This window comes from Trachinotus anak, unplaced genomic scaffold (assembly GCF_046630095.1).
Source record: "Trachinotus anak isolate AG129_WGS33_773 ecotype Australia unplaced genomic scaffold, CSIRO_AGI_Tana_v1 ptg000004l, whole genome shotgun sequence".
In the NCBI taxonomy this organism is placed as follows: Eukaryota; Metazoa; Chordata; class Actinopteri; order Carangiformes; family Carangidae; genus Trachinotus; species Trachinotus anak.
Genome location: NW_027273855.1, coordinates 8,593,240 through 8,616,969, shown reverse-complemented (window position 1 = coordinate 8,616,969; position 23,730 = coordinate 8,593,240). Strand labels below are relative to the sequence as shown.

General features: G+C 41.2%; 1 protein-coding gene and 1 long non-coding RNA gene across 4 annotated transcripts in view; both read right to left on the bottom strand.

Moving 5' to 3' along the window:
• Positions 1-870, bottom strand: part of LOC139620284 (uncharacterized) — a 266,597-nt gene extending 265,727 nt beyond the window's left edge. Inside the window, exon 1 of the long non-coding RNA XR_011690793.1 lies at positions 615-870. This is a non-coding gene — a long non-coding RNA (uncharacterized lncRNA). The remainder of the gene's footprint in view (positions 1-614) is intronic.
• A 17,679-nt stretch (positions 871-18,549) lies between these two features.
• The window catches only part of bcl2l1 (BCL2 like 1), a 30,962-nt gene continuing 25,781 nt past the window's right edge, over positions 18,550-23,730 (bottom strand). For all 3 annotated transcript variants that reach the window (XM_071475608.1, XM_071475606.1, XM_071475607.1), the window contains exon 3: positions 18,550-19,611. In XM_071475608.1, the coding sequence (XP_071331709.1) occupies positions 19,468-19,611 (144 nt within the window). In that variant the 3' untranslated portion in view covers positions 18,550-19,467. The remainder of the gene's footprint in view (positions 19,612-23,730) is intronic.

Here is a 23,730-nt window from a genome sequence, read left to right as displayed (position 1 = left end):
CATGAAGTCAGGCAATAACCTTTGATTCACAGAACCAGTTTTAAAACACAACAGTAAAGTTGTTTACAGTCTATGGTTTTACCACAAGATGTTATACTGCTGCTACTCTACAGTTAGCTTACTCTGTGTGTAAGCTAGCACACGGTAACTTCAGTTACAATAACATTTCATTATCTGTGTGTACATTACATTCCTATGTGTAATATTTTCCACATGTGTACATACATGTAGTTATCTATTAACAGTAAGTTATCACTTAGTACTAAAGTTTACCTTGACTTATGGAAACTGACTGATTTCGGATTCACACGGAGCAGCCTCTCATGGTCCGTCAGGTAGCCGGTGTAGGTGGGCGGGCACAGTGACCTCGGCTCTCAGGTCAGCTCCACCCCTCGCTCCTCCTCAGCTCCACCCTTTTCTCCAAATATGGTTTCTTCTGGTTTCAAAAAATCAAGATGGCAGCGGCCAAATTGCAAACTCGAGGCTTCAAAACGGCAGTTCACAAACCAATGGGTGACGTCACGGTGGGTTGCCACTTGGAACTGGGTGACACAAACATACAGTGACAAAAATGCAAACCATGCCCCTTATTTCTCTGTAAATTTACTTACTACTTACTATGCTAACAGATATTCAAAAATAGTAGATCTGCAAGCTCATAGCACGAGTGCCGCGCTATGAGCTTGTAGATTTGTTTTTGTTTTTTTTTTAATCATGAAAATGTTTGCAAATCTTTGAGTATACTTTTTACAGCAAACATTTCTAACTCAAATCATTCTTTTTCTCAGGGTACACGAAACAACATTTAGAGATGGGAGTTCCAAAATCAAATACATATACTTCTAAGGGTCCTTGACGTAATAATAATAACGTCAAGGATGACAACTACCGTCTAAAACGCAGGGGGAGCTTTTTAATGATAATGATAATAATAAATATAAGACAGCACCACTAATTTACACATGACACCCAGTAGGTTGTGCAATTTGTTTCACTCACCACACTCCAAAAATGATTTGTAGGTCAGTTGCCCTTCATCCAAGATCCCGCGATTCAAATGCAGTTTACTGCTTGTCTCTATCACAAACGGTTCAGAAATTAATGAATGTTTTGTCCTCGAGGACACGTTCGTTACATGACTCAATCCAGAGTAAAACACACATGCTTACTAACCAAACAGCAGGTGAAAATGGTCCACATAAAAAAAACACTAGCAAACCGAAGAGCAATTAAAACAGTCGGTGTAAACGCCTCAATTCAGAGTAAAATACACGTGCTTGCCAACGGGCCACACAAAAAAACTCACTTACTAACCGAAGAACAAACTGGTAAAACGTCATGACTCAACTCAGAGTAAAACACACGTGCTTGCTAACCAAACAGCAGAGAAAACAGTTCACACATACTAGACTGGTCCATAAAAAATTTAATTAAAACACACTTGCTAACCGAGGGCACAACTCAATTCAGAGTAAACTTTCAATAAAATGGTCAGTAAAAATTAAGCTCAGTAAAAACACACACGTGGTAAATTAAGCTAACAAGAGTGAGGCGCAGTTTAAATTCACATAACATTATAGTTTGTGCTGAAGCTAACGTTAGCATCGACATTGGCAGTTACGCAGTGTGAGACCCACAAACTTGCCAGCTGCAATGTTACTCACAAGCATTAAGTTACCTTTAAGTAAGCCAACACAAGTTTTGCTGACATTTTATCTTAAATAAAATCGATTTTAGTATTTCACTGACTTACCTGCCTTACCACCGTCCACCACTGCCATTCACCTTGACCTTCCACTAGTGGTGGGCGGATCGATCCAAATATCGATAGTATCGATACCAAGTCGGTATCGGTATCGGATCGATACTAGCCTGGTGAGATCGATTCTTTACTTTAAGTTCCGCTCTTGTTTGCAATGCTGCGGTTTCGGCAAAGAGGAAACAGCCAAGTCGCCGGACTCGCCGCTCCTGTGTCAGGCACACTTTGCTCCCCCTCCCCCTCTTGTGTTTAGATGTTGCGCCATCACATGAGTCACATGACGTGACTTAGACGCGCAAAGCAAACAAACAAACAAACAAACAAACAAACAAGCAAGTTTCCGGCTCAGGTTCATCAGCACACGCACAGAGAAAATACAACAGAAGAATGGCAGAGAGGAAGAGGAGCACCATGTGGCTGTATTTTCAAGCCCAAAACGAGACAACAGCAAAATGTGGGATTTGTAAAAAGCTAGTCAGGTATAGTGGAAACACTACCAATTTATATAAACATATAGAAAACCATCCAAAAGGAAACATGGAGCTACAAAAACGGAGAGAGGAGGAGAGAAATCCCCCACCCCCTGGCCCCGCTGCAAGACCCCCAGTCCAGAGGCAGAGGTCATTGGCAGAGGCCTTTCAGCATGGCAGAGAATATCCAGGCAGGTTATAGTGTTGAAAGTAACAAAGTGAAACTGTTATTTATTACTTTAGCCAACTCAAAAAGTATAAATTATGCTAAAACCTTGATGTAATACATTTATCCCATTGAAATGTGTTAAGAAAATGAAATTGAAATGAGAGAGAGGATAGATCCACTTCTCATCAAACTTTTGACAGCTCTGACCTTTGACCTAATTTGCATAGCGGGAGGGGTTGAGCTTTGCCACGCCCCCTTTCCCCGGCACCAATGCCTGAATGTGGGTCTGGAAGGCTTCTACCAGGAAAATTTTTACTGGTTGATGAAAAGGCTCTACACCCCCAAGCTTATTCCAGCCATTCAACACTTCCTATCCGTGAAAAACATCAAGGCGGATCAAGTGAGGATCAGAAATACGGTGGAGAGTCTTTTACACGAGCTGAAACCAACAACCAAGAGGCGATGAAGCCAGAGCGTTGACAGGTGTGTGGGTCACGCTTGAGTTTAACAAGGCCCTTGAGCTAGGGTACAGAGTGGCAAAAATCACAGAAGTGTGGCACTTTGTGGATGTAGTCGACAAACACTGAGTCGCTACTTTTGTCAGTTTTCTCAAAGATAAACAGGAAGCATCGGGGTACCTGCCTGATGCGACAGATCAGGAAACCAGAGAAAAATACATCAGGGACTATCATACAAATCAGGGCATTCTGTTAGACGCGGACAAAATTGAAGCGAATCCTGTCAAGAGACAAGTGGCTAAATTGTGTCTCAACAGTCTTTGGGGGAAGTTTGCGCAGAGAGACAACCTACTCCATACCAACATCATCTCAGAATCTGAAGAGTTTTTCTCCTACCTTCTCCCCTACCTTTTCGGGCACACACAAGGTTGAATACTTCACAGTTTAAAGTGGTGTATGACAAAAGACGTCCCTTTGCTGACGGCACAACTTTGCCCTTTGGATATTGAGTGAGTTTGATTTTGTGTTGTTTTGTTTCATACAACTTTGCCTTTTGGATATTGAGTTTGATTTTGTGTTGTTTTGTTTCATTTTGTTTTAAAAATGTCACACCAGAATGTAATGGAGGAAGTTGATTTTGAACCTAGGTTTATATTTCCTTTCTCATGTTTGATTGTAGGACCTAGCGGGTGCGGGAAAAAACTATTTTGTAAAAAATGTACTTGAAAACTGTGAACATGTCATGTATATTGTACCTGAAAATATTGTGTGGATTTATACTTCCTTTCAACCTATGTACAGCGAGTTGCAAAGGTTGAATAAAAAGATTAAATTTGTTGAAGGATTGCCAGATTCTTTTGACGATGAAAACCTGTTTCCTCCTGGTCAAAAATATTTGATCATTTTGGACGATGTTATTTTCCAAGCCTCTTACCATCCCGATGTAGTTAAAATCTTTACTCAGTGTCGGCATCACAAAAACATGAGCGTCATGATGTTGACTCAAAATGTGTTTCATCAGGGTAAACACAGTGGCACCATTAGTTTGAACAGCAATTATTTGGTGCTGTTTAAATAATTCTCGAGACAAACTACAAATAAATATATTAGCCCGTCAAATCTTTCCGTCTCTAAAGGCATTTTTTTTTAGAGAGCTTTGAAGACGCCACCAGAGACCCTCACGGGTATTTAATAGTAGACCTTACACCCGTCTGTCCAGAACGATACAGATTGAGGAGCGGTGTACTTCCTCACCAGCGGCCGACCGTCTATGTACCAAAATAAATGACCTAGATCATCGTCATCATGTCGGTACGTTTAAAAAGAAATGCTCCTTTACTTTCGGCTTTATACCACGCCACACCCAAGAAACGTAAAGATATTCTTATTCACAGCTCTCCAGACTTTATCCAAGCATTGTGTGAGATTGCTTTAAACCTTTTGAAGGGAAACATCCCTTTATCACCTTCTCAATTCAAAAAACTGAAGAAGCAGAAAGAAATTATCAGACTGTTGGCGGACAAGAAAACAACTTTAAAACGCAAACATCAGGTTTTAAAGAATCAGTCGGGCGGATTTCTTTTACCCCTGCTAGCCGCCGTCGTACCTATGATCGGGGATCTTATCGGGGGACTCGCTAGAAGATAATATGTGAGAAGATGACTTTGAGGAAGACGCAGAAAATGTTTCTGGTCTCACCCCATCAGCTAAACCATATAACCGCCGCCATCAGAGAAACCGCCGAGGATGATTTGGATGTCAAAATGAGAGCCGTATTAGATGAGCTGGGGTTGACTCCCGATGAAAAAATTTAAAAGTACAACGCTTTACTGCAAAGATATTTAACTTTGATGAAGCAGGGTCAGAGAGACCAGCGGCATGTAACCCTAACTCTTCAGAGGGAACACCCGGACGAGCAGGGCGATGAGACCGAATTCTCAAATCAACAAAGCGCTCGGGTATCATCTCAGGCGTCGGATGATGCTGACCGTGTGATCGCTGAAGTTTTGAAAAGCTTCCCTCCACGAGATCACAACAATACCGAATACATCTTAAAAAAAATATCAGAGAGCGATAAAGGTTGGAATGCAAAGGGGGAATTTGTTTATAAGGGTAAAGTTGTGAAGGGGTCTCATATGACTGATTTATTGAAACACCTATCACACTCTTATAAATCATCCCGAACCGCGCCACCGAAGGGGTTGGTCAAAATTTTTGAATACCCTGGCTGATTTGAACATCCCTTCTTCCGCTGTGAAAAACCCACAAGCTCGTGACCAGTACCACTCCCTCAAGACGGGTATGGTCCATGACCAAAATGTCATGTTTGGAAAAGAAACATCTCGCACAAGACGTGGAAAGATGAAGAAACAAATTACTCTGTCACCGACTTGGATCGGTATTTCACCATAAATAAATAAATGTAACACGCAACTTTGTCATTCATTAATAAAGTGTTTTATTGAGCATATTTTTTGCGTACAGTCTTTTTTTTTCAATCAGCAATGAATTACAATTAAGTATCGGTTCAAACTATAAAAAGTTTCATATAAGATAACATTTATCGGCAACAGTCTTTAAACCTCTGTAGAGAGCAGTTCCTCTGTTTCGGGACGACGTTGATTTTATTTTTGAGACGGTGTTTTCTCACAAAGTTGTACACCATACGATCTTTTTTTTTTATCACATCATCGCTGTACAAAGACAGTACTTGGTGGTAAGATAATCCGCAGGCCCGATGACAGAGATAATAGATGCAGTGTTGCCCGCAGACGGTTGACAGGGGGTGTTGCAGTTGACGGTTGTGGTACTTGATGTTTTGAGAACGGTTTTCCAAAAACCGTAAGATGCTTGAGGGGTAGTGATCAAAGTCTGGCGGAAATCCATAAGAGTCAAAAAAGGTGGCTTCGCCTCCCTTTTCTAGTGTTAAAGCTAACCAGTGTTCCCCAGGCATGTGAGCAGGGTGTGTGTTGACTATGAAGTAGGCCGGTGTCCGAAAGGATGGATTCAGCGGGGGTAATAGGTCACAGGCCCACACACTGCAAAATACATCTCCCAGCAAATGATTCAAAATACTCTCTATCTGAAGATTATCCTTTTTTTTTTTTTTTTTTTTTTCTTCAAATTAGTAATAATCCACAAGCACCTGTCTTTATGAATTGATCTCCAGAATTGAATCAAAACAGGCATAGACGATAAGAGTAGTGGTTTGTGGTAAGGGTGCTCTGAATCTCATCTCTAGTTTTAAATTACTGCTGGAGACGGGAGATAAGGCATCATTGTCGTCAGCCGGGTTGAGATTAAACACAAACAGAGAGTATCCGTTGTTAAATTCCTCTCGGTCGATACTCAGGGGTAAATCCTTAAGATGTCTCCCTGTAGCCAGGAACATGTAAAACTCTCAAATGGGACTGTCCGTTGTTAAACTGAGGTTGAAAAGCCTTAGCGGGAATCTGTTTACCATCCTGACAGAGAGCCAGATATTCTCCATCATTGTGAATAAAATTGAAGGGTGACAGGTCTCTTCTCCCGGTGCTTCGTGGTGCACCATACCCAAAACTATATATTTAGGCATAGCCCCCAGAAAAAGATTCTCCTGGCTGCATATTCTAGAGTTTTCAGGGATAGAGTATGTCTTCACATTGACGCATGAGATGGGGTAGAGCGCGTTACCTTTCATTAAGGCTGCTGCGTGACCCAATCGCACGGCTGGGGACACAGACACTTTTTTGCCAAGTAGAGATGCCCCCAGTATTTTCAGACGAAACATGGAGTCACGGGCTCCCATTAGACAGAAAGCGTCGCTGGCACGGGTTAGTTTAATTCTCAGGTCAACAGAGTTCAGCAAAAGTCTCTTGCAAAAAAATACATCCCCGTGGAGAGGACCAAACAGGTGTAGTTCTTGTGAATTAGTTGTGAAAGCGGCTCTCGTGTTTAACCCTCTATTGGGGCCGTTGCCGGTCACTCTAGAGTCCATGGCCCAGGGGATATCTTTGTAAAAAAGGCCGGCTGAGAACTGACTGGCGAGCGCATCTCCTGAAAAGTTGAGTAGGGTCTCAATCATGACACGGTACGGGTGTGTGGCGCTGGATTGTGAAATCAATCTATCCCCCAAAATAACGTCGCATTGATTGAAGATTGTATTCAGAGGGTAATTGATAAGGCCCACCGCCGCATCATTGGCCAAATCTGTACCGTCTGCGTTGGTGATTTTCACACGGAGATGCAGCAAAATATCGTTCAGATCCAGATACTTTTCATCGTCTCTGGGGATAAAAAATTCTATAGGACCGCCGTCTGTGATAGCCGACACGGGGAAATTTCGGTGTATGTTTTATCTTTGATGGAAAGCTGTGTCATAGGCACTGTAAATAAATTCAACTCAGCAAGGGTGCACTCTGGGGATTTCTGGTGTAACAGAGCCATGATTTTTTAATTCTCTTAAAAAAAAATCAGAATTCAAATATGTCAGAGCTCTGGGGAGACTTCTTCTTTGCCTGCCTGCTTCTCGCGACTGATCTCCTCTTTTTACTAGCAGAGCGTTTTTTAGAGGTTGTTGAGAGGCGTTCTCCCAGAGGTCGTCTCCTCTGTCTACGCGCTAAGACCATAATTCCCCCCGACCCCTCTTGTTTCTGGTCGCCGCTAACAAATTTTCCCACACGGCTGAACACGTCCGAAGCAATGTTGCTAGCGGCTGTTTTGAGATGAGGTTTAGCTATCGCAAAACCTTTCTTCACCAGGGGGGATACAAAACGAAACAATTTTGAAAATATAGAGCCTATACCACGACCGTACATGACGGGAGCTCCATAAAATCCTGGTAAATTTCCTCCCACCTGACTCTCATAATAATGTACAAATCTGTGAGGATCCTCTCGCAAGTCTACTCGTGCCATTTTGACCGTTGTGTAACGTATCTACGATTATTCATATCTGATGTCCATCGCACCCGTCAGAGGTGAGTCACTGTCGCAGGGTTAGATGATACTGAATGATGTGGAAAATCAGATGGTTTATATATATATCCCAGGTTTTCAAACTTTTGGTCTAAAGTGAAGCGTCACAATACACTTCCCGTAGGTAAAATCTACCGGTTTGTTTTGATCCGTTTTTATCTCAATCTTAATGTTTTCAATGTGTTGCTTGGCTACCGGTAAATAATAAGCCAGGTTGAAATGCTGTGTGATGACTTCCCGGAACGTGCCCTTAACACTGATCGTTCTCAAGAGCGGGGCATAAGCGTCACAAACTATTTGCGGTTGTGTTACGTCGCTGTAACAGTACAAATGATGAAACCCAGTCTTCATATCAGCGGGGTAGTGAGCCAACTTTTGATCAAACTTGAACCATTCTCCCGACTTTAGACCCATCATGTAAGCAGCGGGTCCCTTGTAGAGTACGTGCATCTGACCTCTGGCCTGGAAATCAAATCTTTTCTGAATGATGTTATAACCTAGATAAATATCAGAATTAATTTCTCTAAAATAACTATCCATCATTAGCCTTAAGTCTTTTATGCCGCTGTAATATCCCTCTGTAAACCTTTGACGATGTATCACACTCTCTGTTGCTGTTTTTTTGGGATTTACCCTCCAGTAAAAATAGGTGTCATCCTCGTGTATGGTGTACCAACTGTGCGGGTATGAAATCTCCGTCAAGGCAACCTCCCACTTTCCTTCTAAATCGATATGTTGCGCTAAATCAACGCGGTAACTGGAACTCTTGTTATCTTTGAAAACATCGAGGCTGGCGTTAGAGGGCAGGGTAATGTAAAACCCCTCATCCTTTGCCCCGTACATGATGGAATGATACTCTAGGCAAGCGCACGGCGATTCTTATACATTTATTATTTCAGCGGCCTTGATCCAACTGTTGAATTTCTCAGGCCAGTTTTTCCAACGTACAAAGACTTGTTTTTCACCCCTCACGGTACGTCGTTTCAGAATCTCCTCGACGTGGTAGACTCTGTCTTTATCCTTTTTTACTTTTTGCAACTCTGCCTCATAAAATGAACCTTGGATGGGTTCTCCATCATAATCTTTCAGTTTGTACACAGGAGGTTCGCGAGGGATGCACTCAGAAACTGTACTGCACTTCGTCCGTAAAACTCTGTTCATACTTTTTAGCAAACACACCTCTCAACTTTGATATCCTGACGAGGTCTCCCTCCTTAATATTTTTCTTTAATTCGGCCCTCTGTGGGGCGAGAGATTTACCGTACAGGTTTTCAAACACTTGATAGACGTTCTCTGCGGTTACATCCATAGGCGCCATTTTTGTGCTGCTGTGATAACTCTGAGTATAGCTTTTCATCAAGTCTTGTAAGATGTCGAGGTATCGCATGGTGTTGTTAGCTGTGAAATATCTCCACATTCTTCTTTTTAAAGTGCGATTAAATCGTTCAATCACAGAGGCTTTGAGATCGCTAGCTGTGGAAAAATGTATGATGCCGTGTTTTTTCATCAGAGCCTCAAAACGCTTGTTAAAAAATTCTTTTCCAGTGTCGGTTTGTAGTTTTAAGGGCGTCTGACTCTCCTCAAAAATTGACTCGAAGGCCTCAACCACCTCGGATCCGGTTTTTCTCTTTAGAGCACGTACATAAGCATTTTTGGAAAACACATCTATGACCGTTAATAAATAATTATACCCGTCATCATACTCTGCTAAGGCTTGCATATCGCATAGGTCAGCTTGAAATTGGTTTAAAGGACGTGAGACAAAAATTCTGTTTCTAGTAAAATGTATTCTGACAGGTTTGTGTAGAGTGTATGCATCCTCTCCAGATAAAAAGTCTTTGACCTTTTCACGCTCAACCTTCTTGCCCGTTTCATCATGCACTCCCCTACGGAGGTGTTCTACACCGCCGAAGCTACCCGGGTGTGTTGGGTTGTAATAAACTTTTTTCATGACACGTACCTTAGACATGTTGAGACCAGAATGAGAGAAAAAGATCATGCGTCGGGTATTTGATTTTTTTTTAAAATTTGAATTCAACACAAATACAACAGTGTGAAAAATGATACATACTTTTTAAATTATAATTCAACACAAATACAACAGTGAAAAACGATACATACTTTTTTAAATTAGAATTTAACACAAATACAGCAGTATTAAAAAATGATATGAATAATAGAAAAAACTTCATCTAACAAAACAATTTGTTGTCAAAAAAGAAAAACTACTTATTACTACTAGAACATATGATCGTGAATAGAGTTTGTGCTAACAGAGAATACTCTAGAGTACGCTGCATATCAGCGTGCAGTTTTTTGAGTTCATCCGTAACGTTGACAGGGTGGTTGTTTTGCAAAAGTTCGCTGGTAACATCGACAAACATGGTGTAAAAAGCGAGTATGTGCCAGGGTCTAACGATGTCACTTGTTAGCTCTTTTAAAATTTTTTCAAAACTCTCTGACAAAGTAGATTCAACCCCGGACGCAACCTGATGCACCGATACCTCCCAAGGTGTACAGGATATAAGAGTAGAACAGATCCGGACTTTTTCCATCAAGTTCTACAGTTTCTCAACGTCCGCATTTTGGATAAAAGTGTTGTTTTTATGCCTTGAAACTCTGTTCTCAACAGCCATTCTCCAAAGCTCTATCAACTGAGGGATGACGATGCGGTTATTGATGTGGTTCATGATCTGAGTCACGATTATTCTACAGAAATTCCACATTTTCCTGCCGTTTAACGCTCCAACCACAGGTCACACAGTTTGTCAAGTTGTTCTTTTTTGGTCCTGCTGTCTCCGTCCTCTCGATCCAACATCTCATCGAGTGCGTGGTAGATGAAGCTCGTTGATTTCAGCTCGTGTAAAAGACTCTCCACCGTATTTCTGATCCTCACTTGATCCGCCTTGATGTTTTGCACGGATAGGAAGTGTTGAATGGCTGGAATAAGCTTGGGGGTGTAGAGCCTTTTCATCAACCAGTAAAAATTTTCCTGGTAGAAGCCTTCCAGACCCACATTCAGGCATTGGTGCCGTCTCTGGCTGGGATGATTAATGCGACACCCCACGCACATCTCTTGGTACAGGGACAGAGTTTTGCTCAGCAGGTGGAGCACGGCTAATTTTACACCTTTAAAGAAAGTATCATTAAAGAAAGTATCGGTTAGCCAACCGTCAGGATGGTCCTGGTCACCTTGTTCAACAGCCTGAGTTGGCAAATCATCACAATACGGACGCCCGCAGTCACATTCAAGGAAGGGGTCCATCAGATCCGTAGGCTCTTCAGGGATTGGCTCCAGAGTATGGTGGGGAGGAGCGCTGAATGGTGGAGGTGAAGCAGGAGGATGGTCCAGAACCTCGGGTTGTGGTGGTAGTGGAGTTGGTGGAAGGTCGTCATTCTCCCCAGTCGTCATAAATGCATTTTCTAAATCCGGTTTGTAATCTCTTGAGGGAGCTGGATGGATGGTTGTTGTGATACGCCTGGGCGTGTAGCTTCTCTGAGGGGTGCACATGTGTAGGTTGTCTCTTTATAGTGTGTGGCGACGTGGTTTATCCTTGCGTGGGAGGGGTGAAGAGGTGGTTTGTCTCTGACGTGTGTGTGTGGGGGGGGGGGGGGGGTGGGAGTAGAGGGGTCTTTTTTTTTCACCAGGGCATTATCCCAGATATGGCAACTGTGAAAGAGCGAAGTGATCGTATCACTGATCTGATCCAACTTTTCACTCCAAACTTCCGCCGGTAAAACCAACAAAGTCCGGAAAACACCGCATTCGGAATTGAACAGATCCAAGGCAAAATACCATTTAGCTTCTTCCCTACAGGCTCCATCCTTCTTTGACTCTTCTTCTTGATTCTCTAACCGGTAACTGACGCGGAAGAACCAACGACCCGAAGTTGAGGTTTTTGACAGCCAAATAGCCGAAAACGATTTTTGCACAGATTGCAAAGATTTTTGTTCCTCTTCTACCACCTCCCTGATACTCCTCGGATTGATCGACTTTAACACACCCCAATCGTTGGAAGATAATGTGGCTAGCTCCAGAAGGTCCCCCGGTGTGTCACCTTCACTTTGCTGATAGAGACACAGTTCCCTGGTCTGGTACCTGAACATATATCCCCAGCTACCACACAGCCCATAGGGTTCTAAAGACCATTCCTCATGCAGACGCAGGGTGAGCGGAGGAGGCATTTGGGTCCTGCGCCACCATACTTTTTCTGGAACCATCTTGTAAAATGGTTACCCCCGTTTCACTAAAAAAAGACGCTGCGCGATCGACCGACATGCTGAATACGGCTCTGCTCATGAAAATACACCGACTCTATAGTTCTCTATAGTTCTGTGACAAAAGTCTAGACTCTGAGGAATTTATGCGCAAGCATGGGGAAAAAAAAGGGGGAGGGGGGGGGGGGGGTCAAAGCTCAACCCCTTCGGCTGGGAAAAGGGGGCGTGGCAAAGCTCAACCCCAACCTATGCAAATTAGGTCAAAGGTCAGAGCTGTCAAAAGTTTGATGAGAAGTGGATCTATCCTCTCTCTGAAATGTGAGAATTTTAATTTAATTGTTGTATTATAGTTTCTCAACAGTACTTGTTTGTTTTAATTTGTTTACTGGTTTGCGTGCACTTTTTATTTAAGATTTATCTGAAAAAAATTTGATTATAAAACATTTAATTATAAACTTTGTCCTAATTCTGTCCTGGGTTTTAACTATTTAATAATAAAAAAGGAAACATCACAAACACTTAAGGTCATGAAAATTAATTGAGATTTAACAATTCAATGACGCATCCACCTTATTTATTGAAAGGTATCGGTATCGGCGATACTGGCCCGTATTTACTTGGTATCGGATCGATACCAAAATATGCAGTATCGCACACCACTACCTTCCACTGCTGGGATAGAAAATGGCGGCAGAAACCAAACCTAAGAAACATTAGTGGGTGTGTTCTTGATTTTACTCCAATGGGATTTACTCTATTTTTTCCCTCCTACTCTAGTGGCCACTGGAAATAATTACAATCCAAAATGAGTAAAAATTACTCTTTTAGAGGAAAATAATGGTAACTCTGAAAAAATTACTCTATAATTTTTCCTGTGTAGAGCCTCCTTCTTCAGATTGACAGCCTCCCTCACCACCAGTGTCCACCATTGGGTTCTTGGGTTGCTGTCTTGACAGACCCCGACGACCTTGAGGCCACAGCTCCCAACAGCTGCTTCTGCAATGGAGGCTTTGAACATGGCCCACTCAGACCCCATGTCCCCAGCCTCCCCCGGAATGTACGAGAAATTCCTCTGGAGGTGCAAGTTGAAGACAGACAGACAGGGGCCTCTGCCAGATGTTCCCAGTTCACACTCTTCATACATTAATATGAACCAAGAAATTGTCAGGTGGTATCTGGTATTAATATTTACTACTAAATAACATTAGACTGAACTATCTCAACAACTGTTTGATTGCCACTCTGATGATCTTATTTTATTCTAGAGCCACCATGAAATTCACATTTGTGGTTCTGAGTTAAAGGTCTCAACAGCAAATTGTTTTGAAAATTGGTATGTAAATTTATTTCTCTGTGCTGACTGTCTATTCAATACCTTGGAAAAGACGAGAGAGACTCAGCACATCCTCCAACATGGGCTTTATTAGGTTCAGCTTAATTAAAAATTTTACAATGCCATTCTAAGACATACAAATAAACCATTGGACATGGTTGTTCTTTACTCTTATGACCAACAAAAATGCACCAGAGACCAAATTTTTTTTTGAAAATATCCTCTTGCTTTGTTTTTGCATTTTCTCATCTAGTAGCAGTCCAACAATCCTACAAAATATAAACAGAATGAATGACAATGCACACCAATGCAAAGATGGGAGTTTAAGGCCATTTGAAGGGGCACAATTACGCTTTTTACACTGAATATATGTTATGTTTAAAAGCCATCAGTTCTGTTTTTCTTAAACATCTTACTAAGCTAATGTAATATTTTAATCAGTTTAAATAACTAGCTCATATATATATATAAACTAGCACAAAAAGTAAGGAAATTTGTGTTTGGTAGATTATTTCTTTGTTGTAACAATGCCTCTTGGCAATAAATCTTATACTGTTGGAAAGTTTTTAAATGGTGCTACATTTGTAAGGAACATGCATTTGTGGGCTGAGCAGCAGAGCTGAGTATGTGGGTTGCGCCCATGAAAGATTTGCCAAATCTTCTCTGCCAATGCCAAACACCTTTTTTTGCTGTTGACTCTTGTTTGGTGTTGTTTCATGGATTGGATGATTGAAGTCTAAAGAATGTAGCAATTTAACAATTTATTCATTTAACAAACAGGAGCCTCAGTTGCGTGTGGAAGAACCATACACAGCCACAACAGCCCGGCACCTCCTCCTCATCCTGGTCACCAGCCTGGTCACACACTGCTGTGGCATGGCATCCCATTCTTCAACCAGCATTTGTCGCAAATCAGCCAACGTGTTTGTGTTGGTCACTCTGGCATGAAAAGCACGCCCAAGCTGATCCCACAAGTGTTCAATGGGGTTGAGGTCAGGACTGCTGGCAGGCCATTCCATCCTGTACACTCCCAAATTCTGGAGTAGTCTCTGATAAACCCCTCTCTGTGGGGGTGAGCGTTGTCATCTTGGAGGATAGAGTTTGGTCCCAGACTGTGGAGATATGGGATTGCCACTGGTTGCAGAATTTCATCTCAATATCTCTCTGCATTGAGATTGCCTCCAATGATGACAAGCCTCATTTTTCCAGTGAGGGAGATGCCGCCCCACACCATCACACTGCCTCCACCAAAAGATGTTACTCTATCGGGGCAGCAATCACCAAAGTGTTCTCCGCGTCTTCTCCACACTTTGACCCTACGATCCAAGTGCCGTAGGCAAAATCTGGACTCATCGCTGAACATAATGTTCCTCCACATGTTCAGGTTCCAGTACACGTGTTGCCGACACCAGCGCAAATGGGCCTGATGGTGAAGGGCAGTCATGGCAGGCCTCCTGGCAGCCCTAGGAGACCGGAGATTGGCTGCGTGCAGTCTGTTCTGGATTGTCTGGGCAGAGAGCCACGGTCATATTGTCCTGTAAACCTTGACTGCAAATCTGTTGAAGATTGCCTACGGTTCCTAAGTGCTGACAAGATGAGGAAACGGTCTTCTTGGGACGGCCAATCAGGCACCTGATTGTCAGCACCTGGGGTTACCAGAAGCTCAAAACAAGAGTCAATAGCAACAGCAAAAAAAGCTGTTTGGCATTGGCAGAGAAAATTTGGCAAATCTTTCATGGGCGCAACCCACATACTCAGCTCTGCTGCTCATCCCACAAATGCATGTTCCTCACAATTGTGGCACCATTTAAAAGGGAAATAAACAGGCTTTCCAATGGTATAAGATTTATTGCCCAGAAACATTGTTACAACAAAGAAATAATCTACCAAACACAAATTTCCTTACTTTTAGTACTTCGTTTATATATATATATATATATATATATATATATATATATATACACACACACACACACACACACACACACACACACATACATACATATATATATATGCATAGGGTCATGCCAATGCTGTCACACTTCCTTCATTTGTGCCTCCTTCAGGAACAGAAATTCACACACACACACACACAAACACACAAACTCATAATATGTAGGAACGGTTTGTTTAAGTGAGGGCCTGGACAGCAGAGAAAAGCCTATAAGCAGCTTCTTGGTGAGACACACACTAGGGAAAGAAAAAAAAACCACACACACACACACACACACACACACACACACACACACACACATATATATATGCATAGGGTCATGCCAATGCTGTCACACTTCCTTCATTTGTGCCTCCTTCAGGAACAGAAATTCACACACACACACACACACACACACACACACACACACTCATAATATGTAGGAACAGTTTGTTTAAGGGGCCTGGACAGCAGAGAAAAGCCTATAAGCAGCTTCTTGGTAAGTCACACACTAGGGAAAAAAACACACACAAACACGCACACACAGGAATGTATGAGAGCAGACCTTGGCTAATATGATGCTCAGGACACAAGCATTCAGAGGGGGATACTCAACAGTTTTTCTTTCATTTTTTTCTCTTTTTTTTTTTTTTGGTATTGTTTTCTTTTGGTGAAATATTTGGTGGTAGATGTATGCGATTCTGTGAAGATGGAAACGAGCAAACATAAACATGAGAGATAAGTTCTGCTTTGAAGCTGGAGGCACAGCTGCATTGACAGTGTATAGATGGATGTTTCCAGATTTTTTTTTTACACTCCCCTCCTTAAATGTTTACTTTTTTGTGGCTCCACACGGTTGAGTCTAGTGCCTAACCCTTGTTTGATGAGCTTCAGATGGCACCTGTCAGTCCTGCACCAAAACTGTTTTGTGCTTTATTGTTCTGCACACCTGGACATATTGTTTGAGCTGGAGACTGGATTTTGAACAAGATAAACTTTGAAGCAGTTCGAAGATACTGGGAATGGGGGAGGCGTACATTCGCCACCACCGTTTCCTCCCTTCCCTGGTGCGGGAAATGTAAGGCGACAAACGGTCCTCTGACTCCAACATTAAATTAAAGATGAAAAGATGCTGAGAAACAAAGACGAGGTCTCCTTCTCCCTGTCTATTGTGGACTACATCTGACTGGCAGGTGTGCGTGTGTGCTGAAGTGTGTTTGTTTGAAGCAGCAGGTGGGCTGGCTGTGACTGAAAAAAGTGACTAGGAGCAGTGATTGCTGCGGGACTGCAGAGAAAGAGGTGGAGCTAGATGGAGAGGGAAGGAGGAAGAGAGATGGATGGAGATTTGACAGATTTGAGGTGTCTGGTGAAGATGAGGTGGTGAAGTGGAGGGGCTGGACTGTGAATGTGACGCAAGGATTACTTGGAGTGAGATGAGATATGGTTTGGGTGTCTAGTTTTACGCACCTACAGCTAGTGACAGTTGATTTGCTTAAGATGGTGAATAGACACACGACAAATTTCTCATCAAACTTAAACCAAATAACGTCTGATGAAGAACTGCATTGTCTCCTCACAGGCAGCTGCAGTTTGCTACATAAACTGATGTTTATTCTGATGCTAAAATGAAGCATAATTGTAGGATCTGACTAATGGGAATGATTATTCAATTAGCACAGTGAAAAAAACAGCAAAAAAAGTTTTCTGTTTGAGCAGTGCAGCACATGATTGGGATTTTATTGCAGAATTATCAGTGATACTTTACTCAACAACCGTACTGAGCAGTGTGGCTGCAAGTGATGGGTATTACTATTTTCTTGATGACTCGATTCATTATTTAGTCTATAAAATACTAGTGAAAAATGTCTGTCACAGCAATCCAAAACCCAAAGATATATCAAGTATATTGTCATAAAGAGAGAAAAAGATAAAGACATAAGTTGTAACTGGTGGATTTTTGTCATTTTTGTTTTATAATTAAGTTATTTAGTGTTTATTAACACATTTTTTCAACAATTAGCTCCTGTGAAGCTTAAACAGATACTGAATGACTGACCATATAATATATAACATCACACCTGCTATTAGAACTTATTAGAACAGCATATTGTCTGATGTGAGCTTCCTGCAAATGTATTGTTAGGTAGATTTATATGTATTTACTAAAATGTTATTAAAAGCTGTTACGACTACAGATTAGTTTACGGCAGGTATATCTGTGTCAGTGGGTATGCCAGCTGATAAGAAAGATGAGAAAGAGCAGAATTGTCAAACCAGGTTTTTTTTTTTTTTTAAACTAATTTAGAGATTTAGAGATAGTGTCACCAGAGAGCTCTGAAAAGATATTTTTCTGTCTGTCACATTTTCCACTTGTATTTATCTTGATCACATTTACTACCTGCCAATTTATAATTGTACAATTTTTAAAACTCCCAAATATGGCTACCAGTAACGGTCTAAAAAAATCCAGAAATGATGGATTATGAACATGAAGAATTTAATTATTATGTTTATTACTTAAATTTTTGTTTGTTTATTCAATGACACATTGGCCTGCTCGTGAAAGCCATGAAATGTAGCTAAAAGCTAGTAAGTGAATCTGGAATGAAGAATTTACTATTTCTTAGGTCAGCTAAGAACCTTTAAGGGCTTCATGAAAGTTGCCTGAAAGATTTGTAAAATTTCTAATGACACGCACTGAGAATTTTTTCATGTGTGTAATCATCTATCACTGAACATGACTGAAGCTGTGCTAGATTGTGAGTCATTCATTATCTGTTTATACATCAGCTCTGGATGCTTCACAGAAGCTACTTTAAACCATCAACACATACGTCACACTTTACTATTACAGTATAATGTGTTATAAACCATTTAGTCATTCTTTTTATGTTGTTTATAGGAGCCTAATTAAACAGGGTGAGGGTTAAAGTGTAACCAAAACAACAGCTTTACATCCAAATATCCAACCCTGAAAACTATTGAGATTAAAGAATCTTTCATGATGTTGAAAGACCTTTTTATTGTCGTCTGAGTGTTGCTATGACTGGTGCTGCTCTCATCTGTTGTGTGTGTGTTGCTACAGTATTTGCTGCATTCTTTAGCTACTGTGAAGTAAACACGGAGGATCTCCGCCATGGCACCCTGCTCATCTGAACTGCAGTCACATTAATTCTGAAGAGTTGCCACACACACAGTGATCTGGCAGTCAGCAGGCTGGCTAAACACAAACAAAATCAGATCAAGGCCAAGTATCACCATGAAGCACAGAGCAGCAGGAGCAGTGGGGTTTTAATGGTTCACAAATCCAAAAACCAAACGCCACAATAAACACAAACAAGCAGAGGATTTAGTTTTCCATTGGGTTTTTAGTTTAAGACTCCGATGTTCTGTTACCTAAAATGTTTGACTCCTTTTCATTTACCATTCATATGAAACCTATAAGCACGAGGACAAAGCAAAACAAAACAATCAGTGTCATGGATTTTGATGTTATACTGTATGTGTTAGGAATCAGGATGATGTCAGGGAATGGGAACTACAAAAGCCGTTCAGGGGCAGGTGCTACATCCTTCCCTGCTTTCATTCTCCATATGGCACATACAAAGCTGTTGTAGAGCTGTTTGTAGGGACGTGCAACAAAACAAGCTTTAAGACGAGACATGTAGAGCAGCCAAGCCTGCACAACCCACTGACTCTTTATATCAGAAAGGTCTGGGTTCACTGTAATCAGTTTTAGCCTCTTTTGAGGATGAAAATGGGAAACAAAAATTTGTTAAAACTAATACATACATATATACAAAAAAGAAAAATGAAACAGGAACAGGTGGAGAAAGGGGAACAGAAGGAACAATGATTCAGTGAATTAAAGAATAATATGCCTGTCTCTGTATAACCATGCTTTTTTCACCAAGGTGGAATAAGATGAAAACATGAATACTAGTAACTCTTTCTCCTGTCTTTTTCTCAAAAGTCCAACAATGTGAGGATTCTCAGTCCACTGTGTGAGGGGGAAGGGGTGAGTGGGTGGGAGTAAACATCATCAGCAGTTCTGAGGAGAGAAACAGGGCCTTCATTTTAACTTCTGTGGTGTGTACGCTGAGGGTAGTGAAGGAGGCAGGTGGAGAGGGTCATGGGAGACGAGTGTTAGGAGGTTTGTTGTCTGTCTCCTCTCACAGACGCTTTTGGGCAATCAGTGAGCCCACCACAACCCCGGTCACCAGGGTCACCCCTGCCAGCAGCCACTTCTTGAAACTCTCCTGAGACCTCCTGCTCTCTGCGGCTGCGTCCTGCCCGAAGATTTCAGCAAAGTGCTCCTGGAATACAGGGAAAAAAGAATCGGTATTTGCTTCTGACTATGTGAAATATGACACGAAAAAACCCACACACATACACACATAAACTCCCCTTGCAAAAAAAAAAAAAAAAAGAAATTGAAAGCCACAGACAGTTTAAGAGAGTCAGGTAGATTCCCTTCTTTCAAGGTCTCCAGGCCTCAAAAAAGCAGACGGCTGCTCAGACACCCACATCTGGGTATTCATATGACTGTCACAGCCCACATGTTCATGTGTGGAAATTTCCATGCACCACAGCAATCACACAGGTAAGGCACTATCACAACCAGCAAAAAGGCCCAAAGGCCTCCTGCATTAAAGCTGTGCACACTAACAACAAGATCTCATTGATTAAATGGAAAAAAACCCATATCATTAAACCCAGAATCAGGAATCAGTCACGGCAGCTCTCACTTAGAATGTTTTCCACCCAGCCTCCCCTCCTTTTGCAAGCATCCCATCAGTTCTGCGGCAAATCCTTGCAGAACCGCTGTTGTTGCTGACATTCTCCCCCACCGTTGTCCTTACTCTTCCAAGCCTACATTGCCACTCACTGAAATCATTTCCTGGAAATGAGCTGCAAAGCATGCAGTTTTGATCTGTGGTCACAGGGAGGCAGCAGTCAGGCTCAAATCTCCAGCACAAACACAACAGCATATCAGCTGAGGTGGACATAGCCTACTGAGTCACCACTGATGACGTTCATGTGGTCTGTACTTTTTAAGTGTCAGCGCTTCACTCATGCTGTATTCAGGCTCCTTCTTAAGAGCAAACACTGAGAATTAAACCTGAAAAAATGTCACAACTAATTCAGTTTCAGTCTGATTCTTCTGATTCTTCTTAGTTAGAGGAGGATTCAACAGGCAGTACAGAAGGTCTTCTAACAGTGGGGGCTGTGGGCTGTTACTGCTGAGAAAGAGGATGGGAACAAGAAAGTGTTTGGCTAAAAACCAAACAATGAAACTGAATGGTCACTGAGTTGTCGGGAAACATCCCAACAATGACACTACATAGTTACAGAATAACTTATAATTAAATAATTATTTAAATATGAGGGGACTGATGGTGCATTTGTCTAATTCTTGTCTGTAGCATGTGTGTAGTAACATAACACTGTGCAGGGGTTCTGAAGAAACAAATCTTGACTTTGTGGCTAGTATTTCTAAGAACATGCAGGGTGTGAATATGCTGGTGGGAGATAAGAGAGGAAATGGTGCGGTGATAACCTCACTTGTGCACCGACCATAACCAGCTACTGACTGGCAGCTCAGTGTACGCATCATCACAAGTGTGATGATGGTGTTAACCTTTTTATAGAAGATTTTTTCCACAGTCCTTTGCCACCACCATTGGCTAGGTAGGTCTGGTGATATTTTCCTTTTGCCACTGTAAACAAAAGACCAAAACCAATTAATTGATCTCACTAACAAGTATTGTGTGTGTCTAAAGCCTGATATATTGTATTTGTTGTTGTACATGCCTATTAAAAAGCACTTGATGACACATTCCTTAATTGTGATGAACCCTCTGTACACTGTCTTGGTTTGTTTCAAAATTCAAGAAGGTGATAACAAGGTTTTTCCATTTAACATAACATAAATTAGGGTCATGAAGCAACCAAACCTTTTGTTGAGACCTCTGTCTAAATTAGCCACTCATCTTTGAGTTTGAAGGGCAGTTGGTGGACTATGAGAGCACCACACTGCTCTCACAGTAGATCCTTCCATTCATGGTTCCAATCTATTAAATAAACACTTGTATACTCTTACTGTAAAACACCAAACATCCTTGAGCAGCTTTTACATTTGTGTTGAGTCAATGGCACCAGTCAATGAGTAGCATCTAAGGAAATATGTAAATATGTAACCCAGCACAGAAGCAGGTCTTGAGGCCTCCCTGGAGGCCTAGCTGCCTGTCATACAAGGTTCAGTCAAAGCTAGAACAGTTTGGCCTTACATACTGACCCTCTCAACCAAGGCTTTGTTAATGATTGTGAGAAATCAAAGATACTCTGCCATGAAGATTAAATATTTGTCTTGTGTTTCACTGACTTTCTGCTGGCCCTCCATCCTCTTGATGCAACTTATGACACAGATGACAACATGGAGTGACACAGTGTGTGCAACAATAGGCTGGGTTAAAAGTACTGTACTGTACTGGAGGAAAGTTGCTTTTAAGTGTCTTGATCACTGAGCAGCAGTGAAGTAAAGTCTGTTTGAAATATGCACAAGGGATTGATAAATGGAACTAAAGTAAATAATGACGGAGAGTGATTACACCATAATGTACATCACGTAATATGAATCAAGTGTTTTACTGCTGCCACTGCCTAGAACAATGTGAGGAATATGGGTGTAGAGAACAAACAAACACATGTTACTATGTAGTGGGCAGAAATGTATCATGAAGCAATGTATGTATTAATAGTGTCAGGGCATGTAAAGGAAAGCTAAACATTACTTGTCTTATTAGGTGCAATTCAGTGAGTATAGCAGGCTGACTGAGATCCTTCAGTGTTCACTGTTAATACTCTACTTATCAAAAAGAATGTGTATTGAAGGTTTAATGATCATTTACTAACAGTAATTAGTATTAATCAAATAGTATCAGCTTAGACTTATCTCAACAGTTCATGTGTACATTTACTCGCATGAGTAAGACCAAGAACCTTCTTAGAAATATTCACACAGATATTTTCCCGAAAGAACTGTGGTTAAAAAACCTCTATCAGAATCCCTACAGATGTGCCTGTTAGAGCATAAATCACTAGCACTTACTACAGCAGAGTTTGCGTTGCAGGCTTTACTGCAGCAACCAGCAACATTTTATGACTGGAAGAGCCCACATAGACCAAAATGGACAGAATGGCTTGAAGGATAAAGCTGACAATACCTTTTTGTTATTGTCAAAAAACAAAAAAATCAAAGCCAATAATCCAAATGACGTAAATGACAAATATATGCATTCATTTAAATAAGTCTGAATAATTTTCTAGAAAAGCTGACTACTGTAAACATTACTCAAAAAGAGGAAAATAATGCATTTGATGGAGATTATTTTTAGCTGTGGATTAGAACAGACTTGGTGCTCTGAGTATCTCAGGCAGCAGGGGCAGTGAATCTACAGTGGCATGTTCATTGTAATGAAGAAACATGTCACCCAGTGCAACAGTGTGACATTGATGTGTTTTAATATGCTCCACTGTTGGAGCATGACTTGTTAGTAGGATACATAGGATTTGCTGCTGATGGGAAACATATAGAATATCACCAGACTTATCCATTAAACTTAAAAAGTCTTCTACTTCCAAGGAAAACAGGCCAAATTTTAAAATAATTATCCTAAGAGATAAACATCTTAGAAATGGTATAGGATATTAGTTAGCAATTCTAAATGACCTGTATGTATGAACACAGTTTTTATAGAGTATACACTCACTGGCCACTTTATAAGGTACACCTTGCAAGTAAAGACCTGCTTTTAATAAAAGTCTGTTATGTTATGGAGTTGAGGTAAATAAAGACTAAGCTGTTGTGGATCTAGACAGAGGCTATACTCTGTGTGAGATACTAAATAGGAAAGATATTGTGTCTCTGCCAACTTTCTCTCTGAGTGATCATTTATGAGTAAATAGAGCTGAAATCACAGCTCAGTGTTTGTCTTCAATTTATGTGTTTGGGGACGTTGCGGTTTTAAAATCAGGATTTGACCATAGGCCAAATACTAGGTTTTGGCCTAGCCTTGTTTTAAGTTTTCAATCCTTTTTTTCTCTTTATAAATATCTCTGAATTACAATGCTACAGTATTATGCCCGGATAAAATACCAGTTTGTACGCTCATTGGTGCAAAATGACAACAGCATCAGAAACTGCTTGTTTATTTTCTGGTCATATCCAGCTTTGGGTGACATTTGACACACTGGTGATAAGCTAATAGCCTTTAAAAACATGTAAAGTCACATGATATAGATGATCTTCAGCTTTGATTCATGTTTCCAAAGCAAGCCCTTTACTTACTCTTATTGTGTTGGTGACAGGTATGGTCGTCAGTAATTTAAATGAGATTTTGCACACAAACAAGGACACAGGCGCACTCACGCAA